A 25251-nucleotide genomic window follows, 5' to 3' on the forward strand; every position below is an offset into this window, starting at 1 on the left:
CTATTAGAATTAACTGTATACCTAACATTGCGAACAGGATGGTACTGTCCGAGAATATCTGAATGCAAGGGATGGTCAGAATTATGAAAAATCTTATGCAACATGCATAACGAACTAATTGAACGACGGTGTCAGAGATTAATATCTAGATCAGGAATAAAAAATTAATAAGCCGTAAGTTCCTGTCCAACAAATTATGATGAATAAAAATGGATAGATATATTGATATATGTGTATACTAGAATAAATTACATAGGAATCTGTCGACCACAAACATTCTCGTATTGCAACCAAAATAGCAGAACTTGATTTCAAATGGAATTACAAAAGTTAGTAGATAGATCACTAGTTTTTTGGCCAGACATTTATACTAATTAATTTATTCAAGCAAATGTATATTATTAAATCATCAATCAAGAATATATTCTTACACAAAATGAATTTGCTGTCCGTAACTTCCATTTCCCATTCCACACAATTTCGTGTTATTAGCATTTGGAAATTAAATGTTTATTAAATTAAAATGAAAATAAACAAAATCTGACCAATAATCACACTTTCTAATCTCTCCCAAAAAGTGTCATTGTAACAAAGCGTTCTTTCATTCGACAGTTTCTTACGTGAAGGCGCTTGACATATGGATGGGCTCCTGCACGGCATTTGTCTTCTTAGCCCTCTTGGAATTCACAGCCGTCACTCACTTGGCCAGACACCATCGTCGGTTTGTCTTTTGGGACCCTCATCATGGCCAAAGGGCTTACGTTTACGAACCATCTAGGGTGAGACGAAGGGAGGCACAAATCCCTTCAAAAAGATCAGACCGAGAAGCGTCTGTCATTCCGCCGGTGGCCTCCGGCTCTGAGCAGCAGTATACGATGAAAAGAAAATCGCTCATACATTTAAGCGTAAGTTATTTTTTTCTCAGGTTTTGTCCATTTTATGTGATAACATCGACTGATTAACAGCTATTGATGTATTTAAGAAGTCTTCGTATGCTTGATTTACAGCGTCCTAAGGCTCTTTCAGTACAAAATTAAAGACATTTATGTTAACTCTCTTTTCAGTCCTAATAGTATATACAGTATTTCTTGTTTGATAAGTATTCTGTAAAAATATTTGAAAGGAAAGTTATTTACAAATATTTTATTCAACCTGAATTGTTTACATGATTATTTGCTGTGTAACCTAAAAGATATCAAAAAGCATTTTTATGGAACCGTAAAGATCTAAAGAAATATTTAATTCTATTTAAAAAATATTTCTAAATATTTATGTGCACTCTTCAATGTTTTTAATATTGTCCCTTTGGCAGTTGTCTAAATGACATTCTATGCTCACTACGAAAAGTCTCAGTGTAATTAAATGGGTAATATTAGTACAATTACTTTATTTATATATTTGTAAAAAACCCACACATGCATATATATATATATATATATATATATATATATATATATATAGGTAGAGAGAGAGAGAGAGAGAGAGAGAGAGAGAGAGAGAGAGAGAGAGAGAGAGAGAGAGACTTTTCAATCACTGAAGCAAGAAATGTAAGATATTATATACAAAATATTGGAAAGAGACTTGAATTGTCCGTAGAAGCAAGGTGGGGACAATATATGAAATAATTATTTAACCAACTCAAATATTTAATAATGGAAGTTTAGTATGATTAAATGGAAAAAATTTAGGGTGAAGTTGTTAAATTTAGCTGCTGGGTGATATACTGTATATTGTATAAAAAAAATTGGGCGAGAAATGTGGCGATAAGATTATTTCTGGTAAAAAGACAGGTAGATGAGAGTGATCATGAGTGGGAGGTGATTCAGTTGTTTGCAGATGATACTGTATTGGTTGTAGACTCCGAGAAGCTGGGTCGATTAGTATGTACTACACGTGTTTCATACACACTCGTGCACTATAACGCTTTTAATTGTTATCTCATCACTCGTTCTTCCCTGCACTGTTAATAAACTACCTGTTTAAGCTTGATAGTTCATGCCTAATGTTGTTTGAATTTTTGTGACCTTCTTGCTCGCAAGTCGTAATATTTAAGCTCGATGTCTGTTGAAGAAAGTTCAGTTACATTCACCTCGCCTCTCAGTCATCACCTAACTTGCGCCTCGTTCAAATAAAAAAAAGTTTGGGAGGGTGTGTGAGAGTAGTAAGTGAGAGTTAATCTGGGTAAGAGATGCATGAAAAGGGAGGGCAGTGCTAGGCTAAATGGAGTTACTTGAGGAAGTAGATCAGTTCAAGTAATTGTGGTCTGTTATTGCTGCAAATGGTGGAGTGGAAGCTGATGTACATTAGATAGTGAATGAAGGATGTAAAACGTTGGGGTGTGTGAAGGTAGTGATAAAGAATAGAAGGTTAGAAATGAATGTAAAGAGAGTTCTGTATGAGAAAGTTATTTTACCAACTGTGATGTATTGATCAGAGCTGGGGGGAATGAAAGTGACGGAGAGACATAAATTGAATGTGTTGGAGATGAAGTGTCTAAGGAATATGGCTGGTGTATCTCAATTAGATAAGGTTAGGAACGAAGTAGTGAGGGTGAGAATTGTGGGGTGTAAGAAATCAATTAGCAGCTAGATTAGATATGAATGCATTGAGGTGGTTTGGCCATGTAAAGTTAATGGCTGTCTGCTGAAGAAGGTGATAAATGCAAGAGCTGATGGGAGAAGTACAAGAGGAAGCCAAGGATTGCGTGGATGGATGGAGTAAAAGAAGCTCTAGGTAATAGGAGAATAGTTGTGGGAGAGGCAAAAAGAGTGTGCTAGAAATATGAGTGAATGATTGTGATGCAGTTCTGATGGGCCCTGCTGATTCTTCCGGTCGCCTTGGTGACTGCTGAGGTAGTAGCAGTAGGGGTTTCAGAATATGAAGCTTCATGTGTGGTGGGTAATGGGGAAAGGTGGGCAGTGGCACCTTAGCAGTACTAACCAAACTCTGCTTAATCCCTCGTAAGGCTGAGAGGATTGAAGAGAAGAAAAGTCCCCATTTGTTTCTTTTCTTCATGTCGGCTACTACCCCAAAATTGGTTAAATGCCTTGGTAGAGATTGTTACGTGATATACATGCTAGATGGCAGCACCTGTAAGTTTTTTACTTGGAGCCCTCTTTTAGTGGGCAGCCGCACTTATTGAGAATAAACGATGATAGCCTAATGATCGTTTTAATTGTCTTCCAAGAACAAAACATGGTGGCAACAGTGAAAAGCGCTTCAAATCTCGTCCCCAACCTTCTGAAATTGTTCTGTGGAAGCTTCTGAACGTTCTGCATAGTTATGTGTGTAAGTTCTCCTGAATCAGACATTGTGGTTCTTCCCGATTATTGCTCAGTTGTTGCTCACTTTGACTCAACATCCCTGATACCCAACCACCATCACCTCCCAGTTACCTGGAATCAAACGTCCACAACAATGCATGCTGGGAAGCAACCCTGTGGACAGCTGGAAACTATTTAAGCAAAGGTGGGAGTCTCACGTTATCCTGACGAGACTCACGGAACAAACTTGTGAAATGCAAGTAGCCCTTCAGAAAGACTGCTTTGCTGATGACTCTCTATTTACTCTTAATAGTTTCAAGTTCCAAAATAATGTGAACGTTCGTAAGGTTGATGAAATTATCAACAAGTTTCAATAATTTGTTGTGGGTGAGGTAAACGAAACTTATGAATGTTATTTGTTTAACAAGAGGAACCAATCTGAATATGAATCATTTGATGCATACCTTGCTGACCTACGTTCTCTCGGGAAAACTTGCAATTACTGTGAAAGCTGTAATGATTCTCTGCTTAGAGATAGGATTGTATTTGGCGTACATTCTGAAGACACCCATAATGATTTGTTCAAGGAACGTGCTCTTACTCTTGGCAAGACTACTGACAATTTTCGAACAGTCGAATGTGCCCTAACACAGCACAAATCTCTGAAACCAGACTCAATAAACAAAGTTGCAGTTGCTTCTACTCAATATAAAAAGAAGAATCCTGGCAGGGCTAATTATAAATCTGCTAAATATGATGAAGTTCAAGAGCAGTACAAATTTTGTAGTCATACTCATGTCATTAAGAAAGAGCTGTGCCCTGCTTGGGGTAAAACGTGTGACAAATACAATGAACAGAATCTCTTTGTGCTAAAATGCCCCAATGATGGTACCAAAAACTGGAATACTGTACTAAAAATGCAAGACAACAAAGAAAAAGTCGTCCCGATCCACAATGTTGTAGAGATGCAAGGTGAGTCTGATGAAGACTGGATTTTTGTAGTGACCCCAGATGATGGTATTTGTAAATATCTTCAGTTCAAATGCAAGCTGATTGTTAGTTCAGAACAAGTGGTTTTTCCAGGTGGATATTGGGGCTACTGTAAATATATTACCTGCTAAGTATGTAGTTGATATCTTGGCTACAGAGATAAGCTGCAGATGTGGAATGCATCTACTACTACACCACTGGGTGTATGCAGAAAAACTGTGAAAACCCTAGAAACAACAAGAAATGCAATGTTGAATTTACTATAGTCAAGGAAAAATTATGCACACTCCTATGACATCATCCTGAAATTGTACACACTTCATATACGCCTTCAACTCCCTCCCTCCTTCCCCCTCACCGTTGTGTCTTACTGCTTGATTATGCCGCCCCCAGACACTGACTATTATCAACGCCATGCCCCAGAAACTACTGTCCTTCACAAACAGAGAAGCGTTTGCCTAGTTCCAGCATGCTGAAGTCCAGTTTTGCATCAAGAGTGTGACTCAGTCAAACACCAAAGCAGATTACGTTCTCGCGGTGATCCCCGAGGACACTTTCCCGGAAATCTCCGATTGGCTGAGTGAGTAAGGGGACACCTCAATAACTTATGACTCTCATATCATACCTCTTAGAGCAGTACTCACCATCGCCAGCAGCCAGGATAGCAAAAATTTTTCACCTCTCAACAATCGGGGAACCAAAAGGCTTTTTCTCTCCCTCACCAAAATAACCTGCCGCAGATAGCCCTCCTCATAAAGTTAATCTACTTCGTGCCTTTAAGTATGGCCCCTACCTGAACCTGTACGCATTGCTATCCCCGATGTTGGTATTTTGCCCATGAAGGACTTGATGACCAAAGTCGATGCCCTTATGGACAGCCACTTCACCACCTTCAAGACCTCCATCAATGCCTCCATTCCTGATGAAGTAGACAACTATTCAACATGGACTGAAATTGACATGAATGCAGGACACAGAAGCCCACCCTATGACATACTGGAGTGGCGACAAAACCACCCACCACCCGTTACTCACTGATGCCCCAACCAACGACCGCTATAGCCATTCCCTGACGCCCATCGGCCACAGTTATGCTACTACTACTCCAGATTCTTGGCTGCTGCAAAGAAATATGCAAATGGTTGTCAGTGGCCAAAAAATTTGAAAGTAGGCCATTACTTGGAGCGGTGGCCTCCCCTGTCACTAATCTTTTCTTTTTACATGACGTAGGTACGGGCGTGCGATTTTTGGTAGACACGGGTGCTTGCCGTTCTCTTCTGCCAAGGCGACTCTTTCAGACACCATGTAGTATGTCTAAGTCTGCCGACATCTGCCTGGTAGCTGACAACGGATCTGTGATACCCACATGGTAATGAAACCCTCACACTAGTGTTTGGAAGCACCAAATATAATTGGAAGTTTCTCATGGCTGACGTCACATCGCCAATCCTCAGTGCAGACTTCCTCTCACATTCCCAACTTCTGCTTGACGTCGCTCACTGTCGATTAATCAACTCTGATTCATATTCCTCGACACCTCTCCAACCTGACTCCTCGAACCTTGCTCTCCACATCAGCGCACCATGAATGTTTACGCCCACCTCCTCATGTTGTACCCAGAAGTTTTCCATCCAGAACTTTGTCAAACACCCACGATTTCTGATAAACATGGTATTTAACACTATATCAAGATGACGGAGCCCTCAGTGTTTGCCAGATTCAGGCATCTGGCACCAGATCGTATGGGAGCCACTAAACAAGAGTTCACCGAAATGCAAGAAATGGTCCTTTGCCAAAAGGCATCAATCCATGTTCATCACCATTACACATCGTCCGGAAGAAAGATGGCTCTCTTTGTCCGTGTGGGGATTACAGGTACCTGATCATGCAAACAGAAGCAGATCACTACCCCTTCCCAAACATCGCCAACATGACCTACTTGCACAAAGCGAAGGTTTTTTCATGCTCGACCTCCTGAAGGAGTATTATCAGGCGCCCATGAATCCAGAAGACATCCCCAAAACCACCATCACCACTCCCTTCAATTACTTCCGTTTTGGCCTTCGTAATGCTAGGGCCACTTTTCAATGCCTCATGGACGGCTTCTTAGGGGACTTCACCTTCTGTGTATGTGATATGGATGACATACATGTGTTCTCTTCCTCCAAAAGAGGAACATGTCCATCACGTATGCATCATTCTCGAACTTCTACAACAGAACGGCCTAGTAGTCTGGTACGACAAGTGTACCTTTGGCATCAGCGAAGTATCATTCTTTGGACATCGCATCACTCCCAAAGGAGTCCACCCTCTTCCTGAGAAGGCAGCAGCTGTTCAGAACTTCCCCATGCCTTCAACCGTCAAAGTACAGCAAGAATTCTTGGGTGTGATCAACTATTATCACTGTTTTCTGCCAGCCATTGCCACCACTCTCGCCCCCCTCAATGCCTCTCTCAAGGGCAAGCTTAATGACCTCAAGTGGGATACCCTTCAAGAAGTGGCCTTCTGCAACACAAAGAATGCCCTATCCTGTGCCACATGCACTTCTCCTCTCCACTGATGCCAGTGACGTCGCTATTGATACAGTACTTGAGCTGGTGGTCAATGACTCACCCCACCCATTGGCCTTCTTCAGTAAAAAACTGTCCAAAGCGGAATCTGGCTGCTCTACCTTCGACTGCAAACTGCTGGTGGTGCACTTGGCTGTCCGCCACTTTTGCCACTTCTTGTAAGGTATGCCCTTCATCATTCGCACGGACCACATGCCTCTGGTGTACGTTTTCACTCGACAGTCCAACGCCTGATCCGCCTGTCAACGCCGACATCTCTCTGCCATGGCTGAATACAATTGCACCCTTCAACACCTCCCTGGAAAAATGAATCCCGTTGCCAATGCCCTGTCAAGAAACACATTGGCTGCCATTCTCCTGGGATTGGAATACAACACCTTGTCAGATGCTCAATGAAAAGATCCAGAGTAACATGCAGGTAGGACATCCTGCACATCCCTCTATTGGAAAGACGTACCCGTCGACGACTCCAATGCCACCCTCCTCTGTGACGTCATTACTGGTAGACCTAGACTGTGGATACCTGCTCCTATGCACCGACAGGTGTTTGACTTCATTCATGGCCTTTCACATCCCTCTCGCTGTTCTACTGCACCGATACTGAAGACGAAATTCATTTGGCACGGCATTACTAAAGATGCTTAGGATTGTGTCCGTTCTTGTACTTCATGCCAAAGATTCATGTCGATGTTGTAGATCCCCTACCCACATCATAAGGACAGCGTTACCTATTTACCATCATCGACCACTCCACTCGTTGGCATGATGCCATTCACATGGGCACTGCAACATCTGCCTCATGTACATCTGCCTTACTCAGGATGGATAACGAGAATTGGTATCCCTGAGCATATTACTTCTGACAGGGGTACCACTTTCACCTCTCAATTGTGGACATCAATAGCAAATCTCCTGGAAATCACCCTTCATTAGACAACCACCTATAACCCTGCTGCTAACGGAATGGTTGAACATTTTCATCGCACCCTCAGAGCAGCTTCGATGTCATGCTGCAAGGACTCCAACTGGTTTAGTCAGTTTCCCTGGGTCCTCCTGTGACTAAGGACCATTCTTAAAGACGCCCTGGATGACTTGGCAGCTTTAATTGGGTATGGTCGTCCTTGCCAATTTTTTTCTGTCTGCATCCTCTTCCAAAAATCTCCAGTGCCTACGTCACATTGTGGGAAAATTTACTCCATGCTACCAGACTTACAAGCCCCCAGCTAAGCAACACATGCTGACAGATCTCCACTCGGCAACACAGGTTTTCCTGCACAACGACACTAGCAAGCCACCGCTAACGCCCCCTTACACAAGTCATTTCCTCGTGATCCATTGTACGCAGAAATCATTCTTATTCAACATGCGTGGCAAAGAAGACTGGGTCTACGTTGATTGCCTAAAACCTTCATTTCTCCTGCCAGATTGACCAGCACTATAGTATGTCTCTCAAGAGCAGGGCACGCTATTTCACATGTATATCATTTTAGGGGTGGGGAGCCATGTACCACTTGTGTTTCACACTCACTCGTGCATTGTAACGGTCTTTTCTTTTGTATGGTATACCTTACTCTATACCTCTCTGTTAACAACACTGGTTTGAGCCTGTCTGTTCTTGAATTGGTGTTTGAATTTTTGTGACCTTCTTCCTCTAAAACTGTTGTTATAATAGCTCGCTGCCTGTTGAAATAAAGTTACTTGTATTCAACTCGCTTCTCAGTTATCACTTAACTGGTGCCTCGCACACTCTTCTCTAATGAATTTTAGAATATAGTAGGTAAGTTGATTATTCACATACAAGAAAACATTCAGATGGGAAATGACAACTTTGAAAGGATTAGAGATGGTGATTAGTCTTCCTGTTGTGTTAGGTCTTCAAATTTATCCACCAGTGCCATTGCATTTCTATTGGCCAAGTAACAGACTCACCTTGTCTGTTGGACTGATGATGATAAACAGACAGCCGGCTTTGACTTCATTCCAGTTAAAGTTATGACTTGCCTCGTGTGTTTGCAAATGTCATAAACTTATGTACCACATCCTATTGAACGTTTTACACTTCTAATCAATGTAAGATAAATTTACTGTTTTTTCATACATGGATTTAATTGCAATACTTGAATGGTATTTTATAAACACCTAAACCAGCTATTCTCATATTCAAGAAAATGTTAATTAGCTAGTACCTACCAATGGTTTTGCAAAACTGTTGAAAAATAGGAGTATGAGTTTTCAGGAATCAAGTACTGTTTTAGACTTTCAACGTTAAGGAGTTTTAGTTTTTTCAAGGTTATTTGTTTATTGCCAGAGGAACCTTTGTCGTTTATTGTGTTTGATTTGTAGATAGGTTTCTTAATGATATTAATATACGCTATTGTGACAAGCTTGGGAGAGATAAGAACATAACGATATTCTCAGAGTGAATAGCTTTTTAATAAAAAACGCAGGTATTCACGTCCTCAAGGGGTCACGATAACAAAAATTATAATAAAGTTGACATTAGCCTGCTTACATTCACCGGCATTTGTCATTTAGGTTGAGTACTGCTTGCAGCTTGAAAGTCGTTGCAGTTAGAGAGGTACCTAAGGTTGACTTTGGCATAAAAATAGACAGCACAATGTATTAACGGTTATGAAAATTTACATATGTTACATTCAGCGGTTTTTGTCGATTAGGTCGATTAGAGTCCGATGGCGGTAACAATGCGCGCTGCAGTGAAGAAAGAGAGAGCATCCATCCTTATTTGTATGAGTTGCCGATTGCTTGTGCATTACACTGTATAGATGAAATGAGTCCGATATTGGCGTATTATCTGAAAACATTGTGAAACATGATGTGCATATAGATTTAGTAGGTGTGTGTATGAGTTATGAAATAAAATGCATTACAAAATACAGAAATTGATTTCACTTCACTATATAAATTGAATCTTCGAGACCACATATGAATTGAACCTTCGAGACCACATTGTATGATATATTTGTAATGCTTTTCACTCACTTTTCTAGATTCTAATGAGCTTTTGTGTCTGTTACATTTCAGTCACAGGTCCCTGGCGATAATTGTCGATCTATGGATACTGACATATGCTGCAGTGATGATAACGAAACCTATGAGTCAGGCAACACTAAACAGATTCAAGATAGCTTGAGAGAGAAACTGACCGATTCTTCACACCTCATACACGTGTATCACCCAGAATCCAACAGCTTCACCGCTTATAATAAAACTGAGAGGTTATATAGGGCGGAATACCCTCAGACTAACAGGAGAAGGACAAACGATTCTGATTTGGCGCGTCTGCCAGATCTCTGGCTGAAAAAAGCAGCGACTGCAAAGAGAATTGACGTTGCAAGTCGAGCCGTTTTCCCAGCTCTTTTCTTTTTATTCAATATTGCTTATTGGACCTATTATGAAGCATTGTCATAGAGGAAAAATTTGGCATTACAGAAAGTTTGTTTTCATACAATACAGTGTGGAGGGAATTTTTGATGAGCCTCATTAACTAGCAGTGAAAGTTGTGAGAGAAAGAAACTTTTGGAAAGTAAATTTTCAAGAATTTTAGCTTCCTATGGAAGACTACACATTGATTTGTTTATTTAGTAAACAAAACAGCAATGAGCTTTTATTCCTGAATCAATATCCTACATTATTATTTCAAGTTTATGATATATACGTGGCTAAAGAGTGAATTTCAAATCAAATCACATTAATCAAAATTAGGAAGTGTACCAAGACCATATAAAAGAATTAAAGACTGCAATGTATGCAAATAACATGAGAAAATTCGATAATTGACTAGAGTTTACCACGAAAATATTCATAATATATCGGATAAAACCATATTACACCAAGAATTCCTCAAAAGAACTGATTTTCAGGTTGTTATTAATTGTATGGGCAAGTTTCTTTAGAACTGTGGATATATTGTTGATAATTCAGTCTTTTACCCGTTAATGTAAGCAATAAAAGCTAAAAAAAGTTGAAATATGCTCATCATCCTTACATGAAGTCATACAAAACAAGGCGCACAACATATGTGAAAATTACCCGGTTTTGAAGAATTATCCCTAAAACCTATGATTTAAGAAGCTCCCCTAAATTGTGGTTTTCGATTGTCTGCCCCATGGCCCTTTTTTATAAAATAAATATTCGTTGATATATCTGACTGGAAGTCTGACATTGAAAGAGCACAACTTTTGCTCAACACCTAAAGATTGATGACAAACTGGAGAAAGCGGCCAAAGATGCTGATTGTTCAGATATTATGGTAAGAACAATATGATACACTTTGTTTTGGGAGACAAATTATCGTCTATGGTTACATTTAATTAACTAGCCTGTGAAAGAAAAATGAATGATGATTTTGTAAAAATAGAAATTATTCGCTCACTCGTTGCTTGTTACTTTAACAGGAAACTGGATAGGAATGTCATAGTATATTCTCAGAAATCTGTCTTATAGATTGTGGCCAATATTATCGCTATGATAAGAAGAACAGATCAATTATGTTTGAAATACTTAAAATCCAAGGCCATTGAACTGTCAACACAAACATCGTGTAACACCAACATAAGGAGTTTGGTCTTAAAGGTAAGAAACAGTTTTTTTTTTTTTTTTTTTATACCATGTAATAAAATTAGTTTTTCGTAACTAACCAAACTCAAAGCAAAATGTAAGGCCTTTGTAGACTATACTGCACTGTATACCGGCTATCCGAACTTGTACAGTAGCTTTGATGAATTTTCAGTATAATCTTACTATTACTATTTTTTGAATATTTCATTTTGTTCATTATTTCTCATTTCGTTTATTTATTTCCTTATTGCCTTTTATCACTGGGCTATTTTTCCCTGTTGGAGCCCTTGAACTTATAGCATCTTGCTTTTCCAACTAGGGTGTAGCTTAGGTAGTAAGGATAATAATAATGATAACAATAATAATGATAATAATAATAATAATGATAATAATAATAATAATAATAATAATAATAACAATACACTTTTGAATTGTTATAGCTTATAATGTTCATGTATTTATTCTTTGCACTTCAGTCTTTAATACCAGACGATTGAAAACCGTAATATGAAACTGTAGTTACTAACATGGTTGGTAAGAAAAAAAAAAATTGTAAAGCATTGCCTGTGTCACTGTGTGAGGGCATTCATGTTGACAAGTCACGGAATTCATTGCTTCATATTTTCTCTTATCAACATACTGCAAGTTGAGCTCTAGTGTATCCGCCAGAAGTTTTTCAGCTTTCTAATGCTATAATGTTTTCAGTTTTTATATTAGGAAGTTGAAAGGGAGAAAGTCAAGCAAGAAATTGAGCTAAATTTTTGAAAAGTAAACATTGTTTTTTTTTTTAGTCATCTAGTTTAATCTTCACGTTCAGAGCTATACACAATTTTCCCGTATTTTATTTGTTTGGCTGGTTTCTTATTTGAGATCTTACCTAGATTATTTTCATTTTAATTATAATTTACTCTCAAAATGTTATACTAATTTTTAGGAGTTCCCTAGTCTAAGCAAATTCTGTTTTTATTTCTGTAATAGTATGTGCTCATTGTGAATAAAGATAATCGTAATGAGAGCACGAGAAATTCTTAATTAGTTAAGAAGTATGTCAGTAAAAGGCGAGACTAGCATTTTGACAATGCTTCATTAACATGAATTACAGAATAGAAACCTTTTGATGTAATTTGTAATGACTGAAACTTAATCTGATACATATTGTTACAGTAGGTGATAAAGGCTGGATCTCCCCGATCTTCGATGTGAAAATGAAACTTGTGAGCTTGTGGATCGGTGACTGTAAATCTGTATGTTGAAGCACTCGAGAAGTGTAGCTGAACTACCTGGTTCGGCTATGATAAAACCTTAAAAGAGTGCGGAGTGGTGGCTAGGTTTTAGCTATGCTGAAACGTTTTGGAAATGTAAATTAAAGCTTAATTTTGCCATTTCAACAAATAATTTTGAAATAAAACTAGACTTGGGTGTGTTGATGATTAGAAATGCAAATCAAATGCTGGTTTCATGTACAAGCAAACCATTGAGAATTGTTAATCGAAGCCTTGATGTGGGGATGCTAACAAGTATGAGAACTGAGATCATAGGCTGCTTTCAGATATATTGAGACTCTAGATTTATAGATTTTGGCTCAGTCGCTAAATATGGATAAAAATGTGGAGCACATACTTTTTTACAGGTTTTTTCAAACGCTTGAAAATTTTAAAATCTTTGATGAGTTAGTTACATCTTTGATTCCATTATACCGAAAGAATAAATTTTGAGTATTGCGGATTCGAGTTAAGGTCATGCTGGAATATTTGAAAAAAAAAAGGACAAAATTGATTTAGGACTTTTTGCACTTTTAAAGAATTGGAATCTCCATTTTGATACAAACATGTGGAAATTTTGAAGGAGTGAAAATCATTGGTATAATTCTGGTTTATTGAAAACCTATAGACCAGTGACTTACGACACGTTGAATCCTATGAGATCTGGCGAGAATAGACTAGATTCAGGCCTCCACGACTGTTTACTTTTTTAGGTCAATCTTAAAGGCCTCCATTTGTTCAACAGCCGGGCTCCTTTTATTTATCAGTTCAAGTTTATTATTTTTTAGAGTAACATGCTCATAATTATCATTTGTTATCATATCATTCTATATCTTTTTTAAATCCTTGAGTAAGTTATTGAATGGTCTTAGTGTCGTATGGTCAAAATTACTTATTTTAATGTCTTTTGTATCTTAGCGTCACCCTTCTGTGTAACTTTGCACATCAGGACAGTGTATTACCCGGGCGGGCGGCTCATTTGTATTTCAAATTATGCGCTTAATCACACTGTACTTTTAATCAAAATTGAAGTTATTTAAATTTTATTTATTTACAATCATCCATTTATTTTCTATTTTCTAGTTTCTTTGGAAGAATGTTTATACCACTTACGTTTGCAATCGACCTTGCAACTTGGTGAAGTGCATGTGTAGCTGATATCAATTCCGTAAGTTTTGATCTAATGATTTTAAATTTGAGTATCAAAATTTTAGTTTTTAGTCGTATATTAGTTCAAGTATTTTCTGTGTTTCTGTATTATAATATTCTTATTTTACAACTATTTATTTGTTAGATTTAAGTTCAATTTGTAATCGCTCACTATTATCTGTGGTAATTTTTATTCTTGGTTCTTGTTCGTTTGTGCCTATTTTGTTTCCAAAAATGTATGGCTTTTGACACTATAATCATTCATCTCATTTGGATCACAATCATTGGATATAAAAGTGTCCCTGGATATATGTTTTGAGTATATTCGATTTTAAAGCATTCCATCATTCAGTATCTGTTGCAGATGTTATTTTTTGCAGTGTAGGCATAGATTGTCCTCTCTTACTCCTGCCGGCCTTCTTTTCTACGGTGAGCATATAGTAATCGATTTTAATCGTGCAACTTTTTTGTCATTAAATTTTGTCGGACGTTTCAGTCCAGAGTTCTTGTCCTCATAACTCCTATTTTATTCTGCTCACCAGAATCTTGGCTGTGGGTTTTTTTTTTTTTTTTTTTTTTTTTTTTTTTTTTTTTTGTCTTCAACACTATTTTATATTTCTTGTCCTTTCTCCATATATTTCTCATAGTTTATCATTTATCGGTCGGAGATTTCTAACGTAACTCTCATTTGCAATAAATAGTTAATCATACAGAATTCTTCCTGTGCTCAGTAGGTTACGCTATTAGGTAAAGGATATAACGACTAAATTATTCTTAATTTTTTCCTTATCAAATCATCCCTAGTATAAAATATGAATTATTTAGATATTTATAGATTTATGATTTATTTGATTTCAAGGAACTTCTATTCTTTCTTTCATCTTGCTGTGCAATAAATTTGCAAATCATTTAGTTCAATCGGTGGAGCTACTGAGGTTTCATAATTTATTTATGTATTTCATGTAATTTACTCTATTATCTATAATTTTTTCTATGTTGTCTCTCTTATACAGCTTATTCTTGTTTTCCTTTTCCTTACTAGTCTGCTTAACCTACTGAGCCCTTAGGCATTTTTAGCTCTCGGCCTTTTCCTTCTGTCATAATTTTTGATGGAGAGTTCATACCCTTATTAGGTTGTCAACAGGATTTGGCTTATAGCCTCTATTTTCTTCGTATATGAGACATCCAATTTTTTTTTATTTATTTATTTATTTATTTTTTGTTTTGCCATAGTTACAAGGCACATTCATACTTCTATCTCAGTATGCATAAGATTCTATTGGTCATGAATAATAAATCGAATTCAATCGTTTTTTAATGAGTTGCAAATATAACTAATTTGACACTGCTAGATCAAATTTGCTACGCCTTGCTTTTCTGATCTTTACTTCTAATCTAGATTTTTTTTATCAAATAATGGAAGGGAAATTAACCCTTTTATACTTAGTTTTTATGTCACAGAGTAGGTTTTCAGGTACATGAGCGCATAACAACAGCTAATATTTGTTAAGCTGCAACCCAGACGTGTTGATTATATGGGAAGAAGGAGATTAAATAGTTGTTATGCTGATCTGTACCTAGATGAGGCTATTTTGAAACCTACAGAAATCAATCCCATTATAGAGTCGGAGATGTTTTGAGAGTATGAATAGATATCTTGATTAGGGTACGTGGAAGCCCTTCGAAAGTCTGTATCGAAACTGTCTGCGTATTTTGACTCTGATATGGTGCATTAAAGTCTGCTTTCTCTGATACTGACATTTCTAAAATAATAAAACACTGTCTTGTATGTGAGCAATGAACCCCCAAAGAATAGTGGGTGAAATATTTCTTGTACACAATTGGGCGTTTATTTATATTCGGTTTTTTTTTCACAAAAAATTTTCTCTTGAGAAAGGAGGGCAATAAGAGGTGTAAGCTTTCTAGGTCTCAGCAGATCTTTATGACATGAAGCTGTAAGCACTCTACCGGTTCTTTCTACCTACTCATAGATGTATTGACAAATCCTTGCAGGCCATGACCATATGATGGACATTGCAAATCCGAGTACAGTTCTCCACCGCCAACCATACCACTACATCACCCATATATATATATATATATATATATATATATATATATATATATATATATATATATATATATATATATATATATATATGCATATATATATATATATATATGATATATATGTGTATATATATAATATATATGCTTATATAAGTATATATATATTTATGTATATATATATATATATATATATATATATATATATATATATATATATATATATATATATATCAGCATCATCATCATAACCCGTTAATAGTCCAATGTAGAACAAAGGCTTCGGACATGTCTTGATGGTTGCATCTGTTTATGGTCTATATGTGCCATTTCAGTGAATTCCCGCCCTCAAACTTTCTTAGTTCGCCAATCCGTCGTCTTCTCTTCATTCCCCTACTGCTTTAACAATATCTAGGGACCCATTCTGTTATTTTTAATGTCCATCTATTGTCTGTCATTCTCTTTATATGTCTTGCCCATGTCCATTTCTTTTTCATAGATGTTGTTATATATATATATATATATATATATATATATATATATATATATATATATATATATATATAATTTGAATATACAACACGCATATGTGTATGAGATAGCTTTGCAATTTACTTATGTGAAGGGATTTTGACGAAGGAAAAATCTATTTTTGGGTGAGATAGCCATGTCGTCCTGATGGAAGTTCCTTCTGGTAACTTCTACAGTATAATATTTCTGCGATTGATATTACAAGAGTATTACCGTCAGTTATCACGGGGTTCAAACCCCAGAAACGACTATCCTAAGATATCGTGTATAATCAGGGACGTATCCTAAGATAACCATAGATATCTGCACCCCAAACAAACCTTTCCCAGTCTAGTCCACAAAGGGGTAGGATAAGTAAGGAGCCATTACACATCTTATCACCTTCCAGTGCCCCAATACGGTCCCGCTTCTCATTCCACGACGCAGCTGCGCTACTGTGAAATAGAAGCCTCCAACGAGCAAAGGGGGGGGGGGGGTTAAAGTAGGATGTAATGGGTGGGCCATCAGAACGACATGGCTATCTCACCCAAAAATAGATTTTTCCTTCTCAAAATCCATTTTTTGGGCTCGAGCCATGTCGTCCTGATGGAAGTGTAACCAGATCATTATGTATACTCGGTGTGAGGCTTCCCCATAGGGAAACCTGCCATACTTGGTGCTCACCACTTATATGATGAAATATAATCATAAATTTCTACCTGGAAAAGAATCCAACATCGTCATGATTTGGTAAATATGGCAGTGTTCTAAGGGGAAAGATATGTGACCCGTTATCAACCATCCCTTTGGTGAAGAACACTCCCCTGAAAAGATGTGAAGAACACATATTACCAATACCATGAGCGTAGTGAGTAACCATGGAGGAACAAATACTCATCTTTAAAAAGATTCTTAGTGTGCAGTGTTGGTAGAAATCCCCATAGTATGCTCTAAGTTTAATTCTACTACCAGGAATTAAGTCTAGCAATAAAAAGCATCAAACAGTATTCAATTTTTATTACACAATCTAATTGAGCAAAGTTCAATACAGTTTATATGAAGAGCATTTGATCTACAATGTACCCCAAATTATATCCCCAATAAAAATTCTTTACCTAATTAAGTATGAGGGGAGACAATTTGTTATATCCTAGAATCCTTTAAGAAGGAGATCTTAAGATAAAAAATGTTTGTCGTATATGGCTAAATTCCAAAATACAGGGTCAAACCCAACCAAGAAACTTAATTATATTAAACTCAGTCCTAAAATAGGAACAATATGGCCACTAAGGTACACCTATAAAATTCAGAGAAATTAAATTAAATCCTGAAATTTAAAATTTTGAAATTGTTTAATGTAGATCATGAAGCAAAAATCGACAGTTTTCTTATTAAAGAAAATAAGCTGCAAGAATGCCCTAGGATGCACATGAGGGCTACGCCATTGCAGCAGGCTTTATAACACTACCTGCTGCCACCACAAAATGACGAACTTCATCCAATTGCTTCATATAATGCTTAAAGAACAACCTGGTGGACTTCCAACCAGTATAAGCTTGTAAACCTTGGAATGACATATACTGAAAGAAGTTCAGGGACGATGCCATATTCCTAGGATCATGACCCAACGGCATGCTAGCCGGGTCTGCTAGTCTAATAAAATAATCCAATTTTGCTCTCACTTGTTTCAAAGACAACTCTGATCCGACCATGTCACCTCTAAATAATTGGCCCTTTTTAATATGCTTCGTCCTGTCAAGATATGTCTTTAAACATTGTACTGGACACAGGGTGAGATCACTTACGAGGGGAACTATTTTCCATGGACCCCAACGTTTAGATGGTAGCTTATTCTTGGCCAAAAAAGTAGGATCAGGGTATAAATTAACTTCACCATTGTCTGTAAATTCTATGTGACCTTCATCTCTAGAGAGAGTCACAATTTCACTAACCCGAGCACCAGAAGCAATCGCGATTAGAAAAATTACTTTTTGAGATAAATCTCGTAAAGATGCTGTCTGATTGTCAATATCCAAAGCCAGTTGTAAAACTTTATCCAATGACCAAGAGATCGGCCTCGGTGGAACTGCTGGTCTCAACCTGGCCCAAGCTTTTGGAATCTTGTTGAAGAGGTCCGAGTTGAAATCTATGTCAAAGGCATACAAGATGGGTCTAGCTATGGCCGACTTGTACGACGCAATCTTGGAGGATGCTAAACTTCTCGCACGTAAATCGATCAAAAAGCCTAAACAAAAATCCATAGAGATAGAAGATGGATTTTTATCTTTCACATATCGAACCCATTTCTTCCACAAAGTTTCATACTGATTCAAAGTAGCGGAAGCTCTATAATTTTCCGCAAATGCTAATTTATCCCGCTAAATTTTGAATCTTTTTTCCAGGGCTAATGCGAAAAAATCATGAGATGAAGGGCTTTCGTTTTCCAGGATGAAGCGAAGACAGTCTTCCTCTGTACTTCTTGAGACAGACTCGAGCTGGGTAGAGGAACCAGCCTGGGGTTCATCTCTGCCACCAAGGGAAACCAATTGCTCTTCGGCCATAGAGGAGCAACCAGGGCTGCTGTCCCCCTGAACGACCAAAGCTTGTCCAACACCTTCAAGAGAAGATTGAAGGGTGGAAATACATAAATCTTCTCCCATTGATTCCAATCCATATGTAACACGTCCATGCCTATCACCCCTAGATCCACATTTGGTGCCACATAGTTGGGAAGTTTCTTGTTGAGACTCGTTGCAAACAGGTCCACTTGAAGACATGGGATTACCTCCTGCACGAAAGAGAATGATTTTTCGTCTAGAGACCATTCTGTCTCTAGTGGCTGTGTTCGAGATAGAAAGTCGGCCATCACATTCCGAATTCCGTGAAGGTGATAGGCTGACAGATGCCACCTCTTCCTCTGAGCCAATGAAAAGATGGCTATCATTACATGGTTTATTTGAGGAGATCTGGACCCTTGCCTGTTGATGCAATGAACTATTACTTTGTTGCCTAACACGAGACGGATGTAAATGTTCTTTAATCGTTGCCTTTTCAGGGATAAGAAGACTGCCATGGCCTCCAGAATACTGATGTGGAAGTGCTGGAATCTCTGGGACCAACGACCTTGCACTTTCTTGAGAGGAGTATGACCCCCCCCCCCTCCCAACCGTCCAGTGAGGCATCCGTATGTAGAATCACTGCAGCAGGAGGAAAGTGCAGCGGAACCGTCTTGGAAAGACTTCTGACATCTGACCACTGACGGAGTTGCCGTCGAAGCAACTCCGGGGTCGTCTTCTGATGATCGCGGAGAGCTGTGGAAGCTCTCATCTTCGAAACCCTGCTTGCATTCTTGAGTCTGATCTTGAGGAGAGGGTTCGTTATAGAAACGTACTGAAGTGAGCCCAGAACCCTTTCCTGACAACGTCTGGTGGTCTTTCTCGACTTGATGAAAGACCGAACTGACTGGGCTATTTCCTTCCTCTTGGCAGAAGGAATAGAGAGGTTATGAGTCTTTAGATTCTAAGAATCCCTAACCACTGGAACACCTGAGTCGAAGTCAGTCGGGACTTCTTGAAGTTTATTTGGAATCCTAGATATTGGAGGAATCTCACCACCTGATATGTTTTTTCCATGCATTCTCTTGCTGAGGGAGTCCACACGAGCCAATCGTCTTGGTAGGCTGCTACTTGAAGACCTCTTTCCCTTAATTGTTGAACGACTTCGTCTGTAATTTTCGTGGAAATTCTCGGAGCTATATTGAGCCCGAATGGCATAGCTCTGAATACATAGCCTTTCTCTCCAGTCTGAAATCAAGGTAGGGGGAGAAGCGTCGACCTATCGGAAGATGCCAATAAGCGTTGGTAAGATGTACAGAGACGGTGTAAGCCCCCCGGGGTAGTAAGGTCCGTATCGCGAAATAGTCAGCATCCGGAACTTGTCGCACTGAACGAACAGGTTTAGATGGGACAAGTCGAGAATAGTTCGAGGAATAATTGAATCTTTCTTTGGCACGCAGAATAGACGACCTTGAAACTTCACAGATTTCATGCAACGGAGAACTCTCTTCTTCAAGAGGTTCTAGATGTGGTGTTGATTTCTGAAAAAAATCTCCTGACCCTCGGGGGTTTTCTCTTCCATTTCCAGCCCAGACCACTGGAAATCACGGTCTGTGCCCAAGGACTGAACGCCCACCTGTCCTTGAACAATTTCAGTCTTCCCCTACCGGAGTATTCTCATTGTTTTGATTGAGGATATGTGCCCCTAGATCCCCTATTACCTCGGAGACCCCGACTCCTTGGCTTACGACCTCTGTCGGACCGGCCTCTCTTTAATGTTGTTAGATTGGAAGAAAAGCCAAGTAAATTTGTCCCCTTTTATCATTTAAATATTGATCAGTTAAAAGAGGGAACAAAATTCTCATCAAAATAAATAGCCTACCCTCTCCGCAGGGAAAAGGCTAAAAGGAAGGTAATTGAGTTACCTTCCCTGCAAAAATTATCGACGCATCGATAAATGGAGCAACCAAAAGTAAAATTAGAAGGCTATTCTTTAAACCATACACTGACAAGGGGGATCATAACAGAATCCCCCTGTAAGATGCACAATCCAATCCACGTTTTCAAAAGATCTGAATAAAGTGATGAAAATAATTAACAAATTATAATAGTTAAATCTAAAGTCTAGTTAAGGAGAATCTTTCGCAAAAGAGAACTCCAAAGCTGACTAGCATAAAGATACCTCACAAGTTGTTGAAGTAAGTTTTTTATGCCAATTTGAGGTTTATACTCATCAGCAGATATCTCTATAAAAAGGCAGTCACTAATAATAAAAACATCTGCCTTCATAACATAATATCCTTTCTTAATGCCAATTTCAGGTTTATACTCGTCGTCAACAGATATCTGTATAAAAAGGCAATCACTAATAATGAAAACTTCTGCCTTCATAACATAAAATCCTTTCTTTTTGCCAATTTGAGGTTTGTACTCATCAACAGATATCTCAATAAAAAGGCAGTCACTAATAATAAAAACATATTCCTTCATAACATAATATCCTTGCCGAGAATAACGGCACAAATAGGTAACGTCATCGCCGCCTCCCAAGGCTATTCCTAAATCAGGGGCACAAAAACTATACCCAATACTGGGTGAGAACTTCCGCCAGTTACGAGTGTCGGTAACGACGGCAGTAAACTAAAATGACGATCGTACAAAAGAGTGTGGCAGTATAGGCCACACGGATAATATAGCAACGTTTCGTTATAGCATGGCCCAGAAAAGGAATGCCGTTGAAGACGACGAAGCCGTAAGTACCAGCATTGTCAACAGTCTGACAACTCTTTTTATAAAGGAGAATGCTGCCGGGTTAATAGTCCAGAAACCCAGAAGGGCTAGGCCTTAACACAAAAAAACACTCACAATATATATAAGTTCGATATCAGTAATGGGGATCAACAAAATAATTATTCTCTCAAAATATAAAAAGGGTTAGAATACGGTATCATACAACTGTTAGCGCAGCGACAGGAAACAGTGTACTCGCCCTTCGCAAAGGGGAACTCTAAATGAATACCGTAAACCAACTAGAGAGCGTATGCAGCACAATATCCAGACGGACATGCCAAAACTGATACGAACTCACAAAAGACTAATATAATAAATTGTAATAAAAATATATAGAATTGAGTCCTTAGCATCGTAATGCTAATCGTAATGAAAATATATATAAAATTGAGTCTTTAGCAGCGTAATGCTAAACAAAAACTAGCTAACGTGAAACTTACCCATAAAATTAAAGTAAACACGATAAATAAGAGGCCATCGGGGACTAAGCCCGACGCCATGCAAGCAGGACTCGAAGGGCTTTGACTTCCTCTAACCAAAAGCTAAAAAAAAAAAGTAAGTCCCCGAAGGGAATGAAACCAAAATTAACATAAATAAACGCAAAGAGAGGTAAATACTCAACTTTGACGAAGAAGATGAAGCCATTCCAAACTTAAAAATAAAAAAAAAAGCGCCCACAAAATCAACCGAACTGTAGCCATATGCTGCGATCGAAGGAATGAAGCGGGACCGTATTGGGGCACTGGAAGGTGATAGGGTGTGTAACGGCTCCTTACTTATCCTACCCCTTTGTGGACTAGACTGGGAAAGGTCTGTTTGGGGTGCAGATATCTATGGTTATCTTAGGATACATCCCTGATTATTCACGATATTTTCGGATAGTCGTTTCCGGGGGTTGGAACCCCGTGATACCTGACGGTAATTCTCTTGTAATATCAATCGCAGAAATATCATACTATAGAAGTTGCCAGAAGGAACTTCCATCAGGACGACATGGCTCAAGCCCAAAAATTCATTTATATCAAATTCACCCCACCTTGAGAGTAAATACCCAAAAGTAAAAGGATTTCTCATAGAAAGAATTCTTCTTAGTATATATATATATATATATATATATATATATATATATATATATATATATATATAGAAGGGGCTAGTGTTCGATCCCAGGTATGAGGTAGAAATTTATTTCTATTTGAACACGATGTTGTGTTGATATTAATCCATATTGACTCATTAGGGGTAATTTGAATGAATTACTACCAATTGTGTCACGTGGTGGCCCGGGATATTGGGTAAAACTCGATGGTAAGAGACTGATGTCTCGCCAGGTAAATCCTCGGACAGCTGGTAGCGGTCAGGTTCCAATATCTTTTATGGGCTCTCGTGACATGGTTGGTTTCGACCTGGCCTTTCATTAGAAGGGGCTAGTGTTCGATCCCAGGTATGAGGTAGAAATTTATTTCTATTTGAACACGATGTTGTGTTGATATTAATCCATATTGACTCAATAGGGGTAATTTGAATGAATTACTACCAATTGTGTCACGTGGTGGCCCGGGATATTGGGTAAAACTCGCTGGTAAGAGACTGATGTCTCGCCAGGTAAATCCTCGGACAGCTGGTAGCGGTCAGGTTCCAATATCTTTTATGGGCTCTCGTGACATGGTTGGTTTCAACCTGGCCTTTCATTAGAAGGGGCTAGTGTTCGATCCCAGGTATGAGGTAGAAATTTATTTCTATTTGAACACGATGTTGTGTTGATATTAATCCATATTGACTCATTAGGGGTAATTTGAATGAATTACTACCAATTGTGTCACGTGGTGGCCCGGGATATTGGGTAAAACTCGCTGGTAAGAGACTGATGTCTCGCCAGGTAAATCCTCGGACAGCTGGTAGCGGTCAGGTTCCAATATCTTTTATGGGCTCTCGTGACATGGTTGGTTTCGACCTGGACTTTCATTAGAAGGGGCTAGTGTTCGATCCCAGGTATGAGGTAGAAATTTATTTCTATTTGAACACGATGTTGTGTTGATATTAATCCATATATATATATATATATATATATATATATATATATATATGCTTTACTGCCACAAGGATCACGTGACTTGGTATACGCAAAAGCCAGTAGGAAATAATAAAAAGCTTTAGTACCAAGCGCTTTCGTGCATTTTAATACACTTCTTCAGGGTACAATAAAAAGTGAGACATAGTTGAAGGACGTCAATAAGTAAAATAGGATAAAAACAAAAAACTAAAATTTTTTGAACAGCAGAGAAATGATAGAAAAACATAGTCAGCTAACTAGCATTGTTAAACAATCAAACAACCCACAGCCAAAATTTGTACTTGAACGCAAACTGGTCATAAACACACACAAAAAAGGTAAACACAAATTATATAATTCTGAATTGTTGAACAATATTGGTCATGATGAAATTATCCAATTTATATAAACCAGCACTAATATTAAAAACACAATCCGACTTTATCTTTATAATACTTGATTCTATAATATTTCTCTTCACAACATCTTTACAGAATAGCAGCTCTTTAGAGTTCTTCCAGTCCATCAAATGATTATATTCATTCATGTGAACGAATAGTGCGTTAGACATATTACCAACTCGAACGCAGTATTTATGTTGATTTATCCTTGTTGCCAACATTTTACCACTTTGCCCAATATATTTCAAATTACAACCACTACATGGAATTTTATATATGCAGCCTACACTATTACACGGGGAGTTCTTTATCAAAATACACTTTATAGTAGAAGAATTTCTAAAAACAACATTAACATTAAAACATCTTAAAATTTTTGGTAGACAGAGAAAACTATCATTATACGGTAAAACTAATAAATTATCATGATTAAAAGATGTTACATTGTCAATTGCATAATAAGTTTTTTTGGCTTTTTGTAATGCTACGTCAACTAAGTATCTTGGGTACTTCAAATTAAAGGCAATTTCGTATATTCTTAAAAAATCATCTAAAAATTCTGGGCAACAAACTCTAAGAGCTCTCAAAAACATTGAGGAAAAAACAGAGAGTTTTACTTTAATATGGTGATTAGAATAAAAGTGAATGTAAGACGATACATTGGTGGGTTTTCTAAAAACGCTAAACTTAAATCTATTATTATGTCTATGAACATTTACGTCTAAAAAGGGCAGAACAGAATTTCTTTCTTCCTCAATTGTAAAATTAATTGAAGGAACTAATGAGTTTAGTCTAAGTAAAAAAACAGATACATCTTCATTTAAAGGCCATATACAAAAAATGTCATCAACATAGCGAAACCACAAAACTCTTCCCGGCAAAATATTCACTAAAAGCTTCTTCTCAAAAAATTCCATATAAATATTACTTAAAAGAGGTGATAAAGGGTTACCCATTGCCATTCCAAATTTTTGCTCATAAAAATTCCCATTAAAAGTAAATTTACAATCTTTGATGCACAGTTTAATCAATTCTAACATAGTATTACATGGCAGAGAACATT

General features: G+C 37.8%; 1 protein-coding gene across 2 annotated transcripts in view; it reads left to right on the plus strand.

Moving 5' to 3' along the window:
* Positions 1-13835, plus strand: part of LOC137622218 (glycine receptor subunit alpha-4-like) — a 300662-nt gene extending 286827 nt beyond the window's left edge. For both annotated transcript variants that reach the window (XM_068352710.1, XM_068352702.1), the window contains 3 exons: positions 613-905; positions 9866-11416; positions 13747-13835. In XM_068352710.1, the coding sequence (XP_068208811.1) occupies positions 613-905; positions 9866-10252 (680 nt within the window). In that variant the 3' untranslated portion in view covers positions 10253-11416; positions 13747-13835. The remainder of the gene's footprint in view (positions 1-612; positions 906-9865; positions 11417-13746) is intronic.
* The last annotated feature ends 11416 nt before the right edge of the window (positions 13836-25251 follow it).

The sequence above is a fragment of the Palaemon carinicauda genome, chromosome 2, assembly GCF_036898095.1.
Source record: "Palaemon carinicauda isolate YSFRI2023 chromosome 2, ASM3689809v2, whole genome shotgun sequence".
NCBI classification, from domain to species: domain Eukaryota; kingdom Metazoa; phylum Arthropoda; class Malacostraca; order Decapoda; family Palaemonidae; genus Palaemon; species Palaemon carinicauda.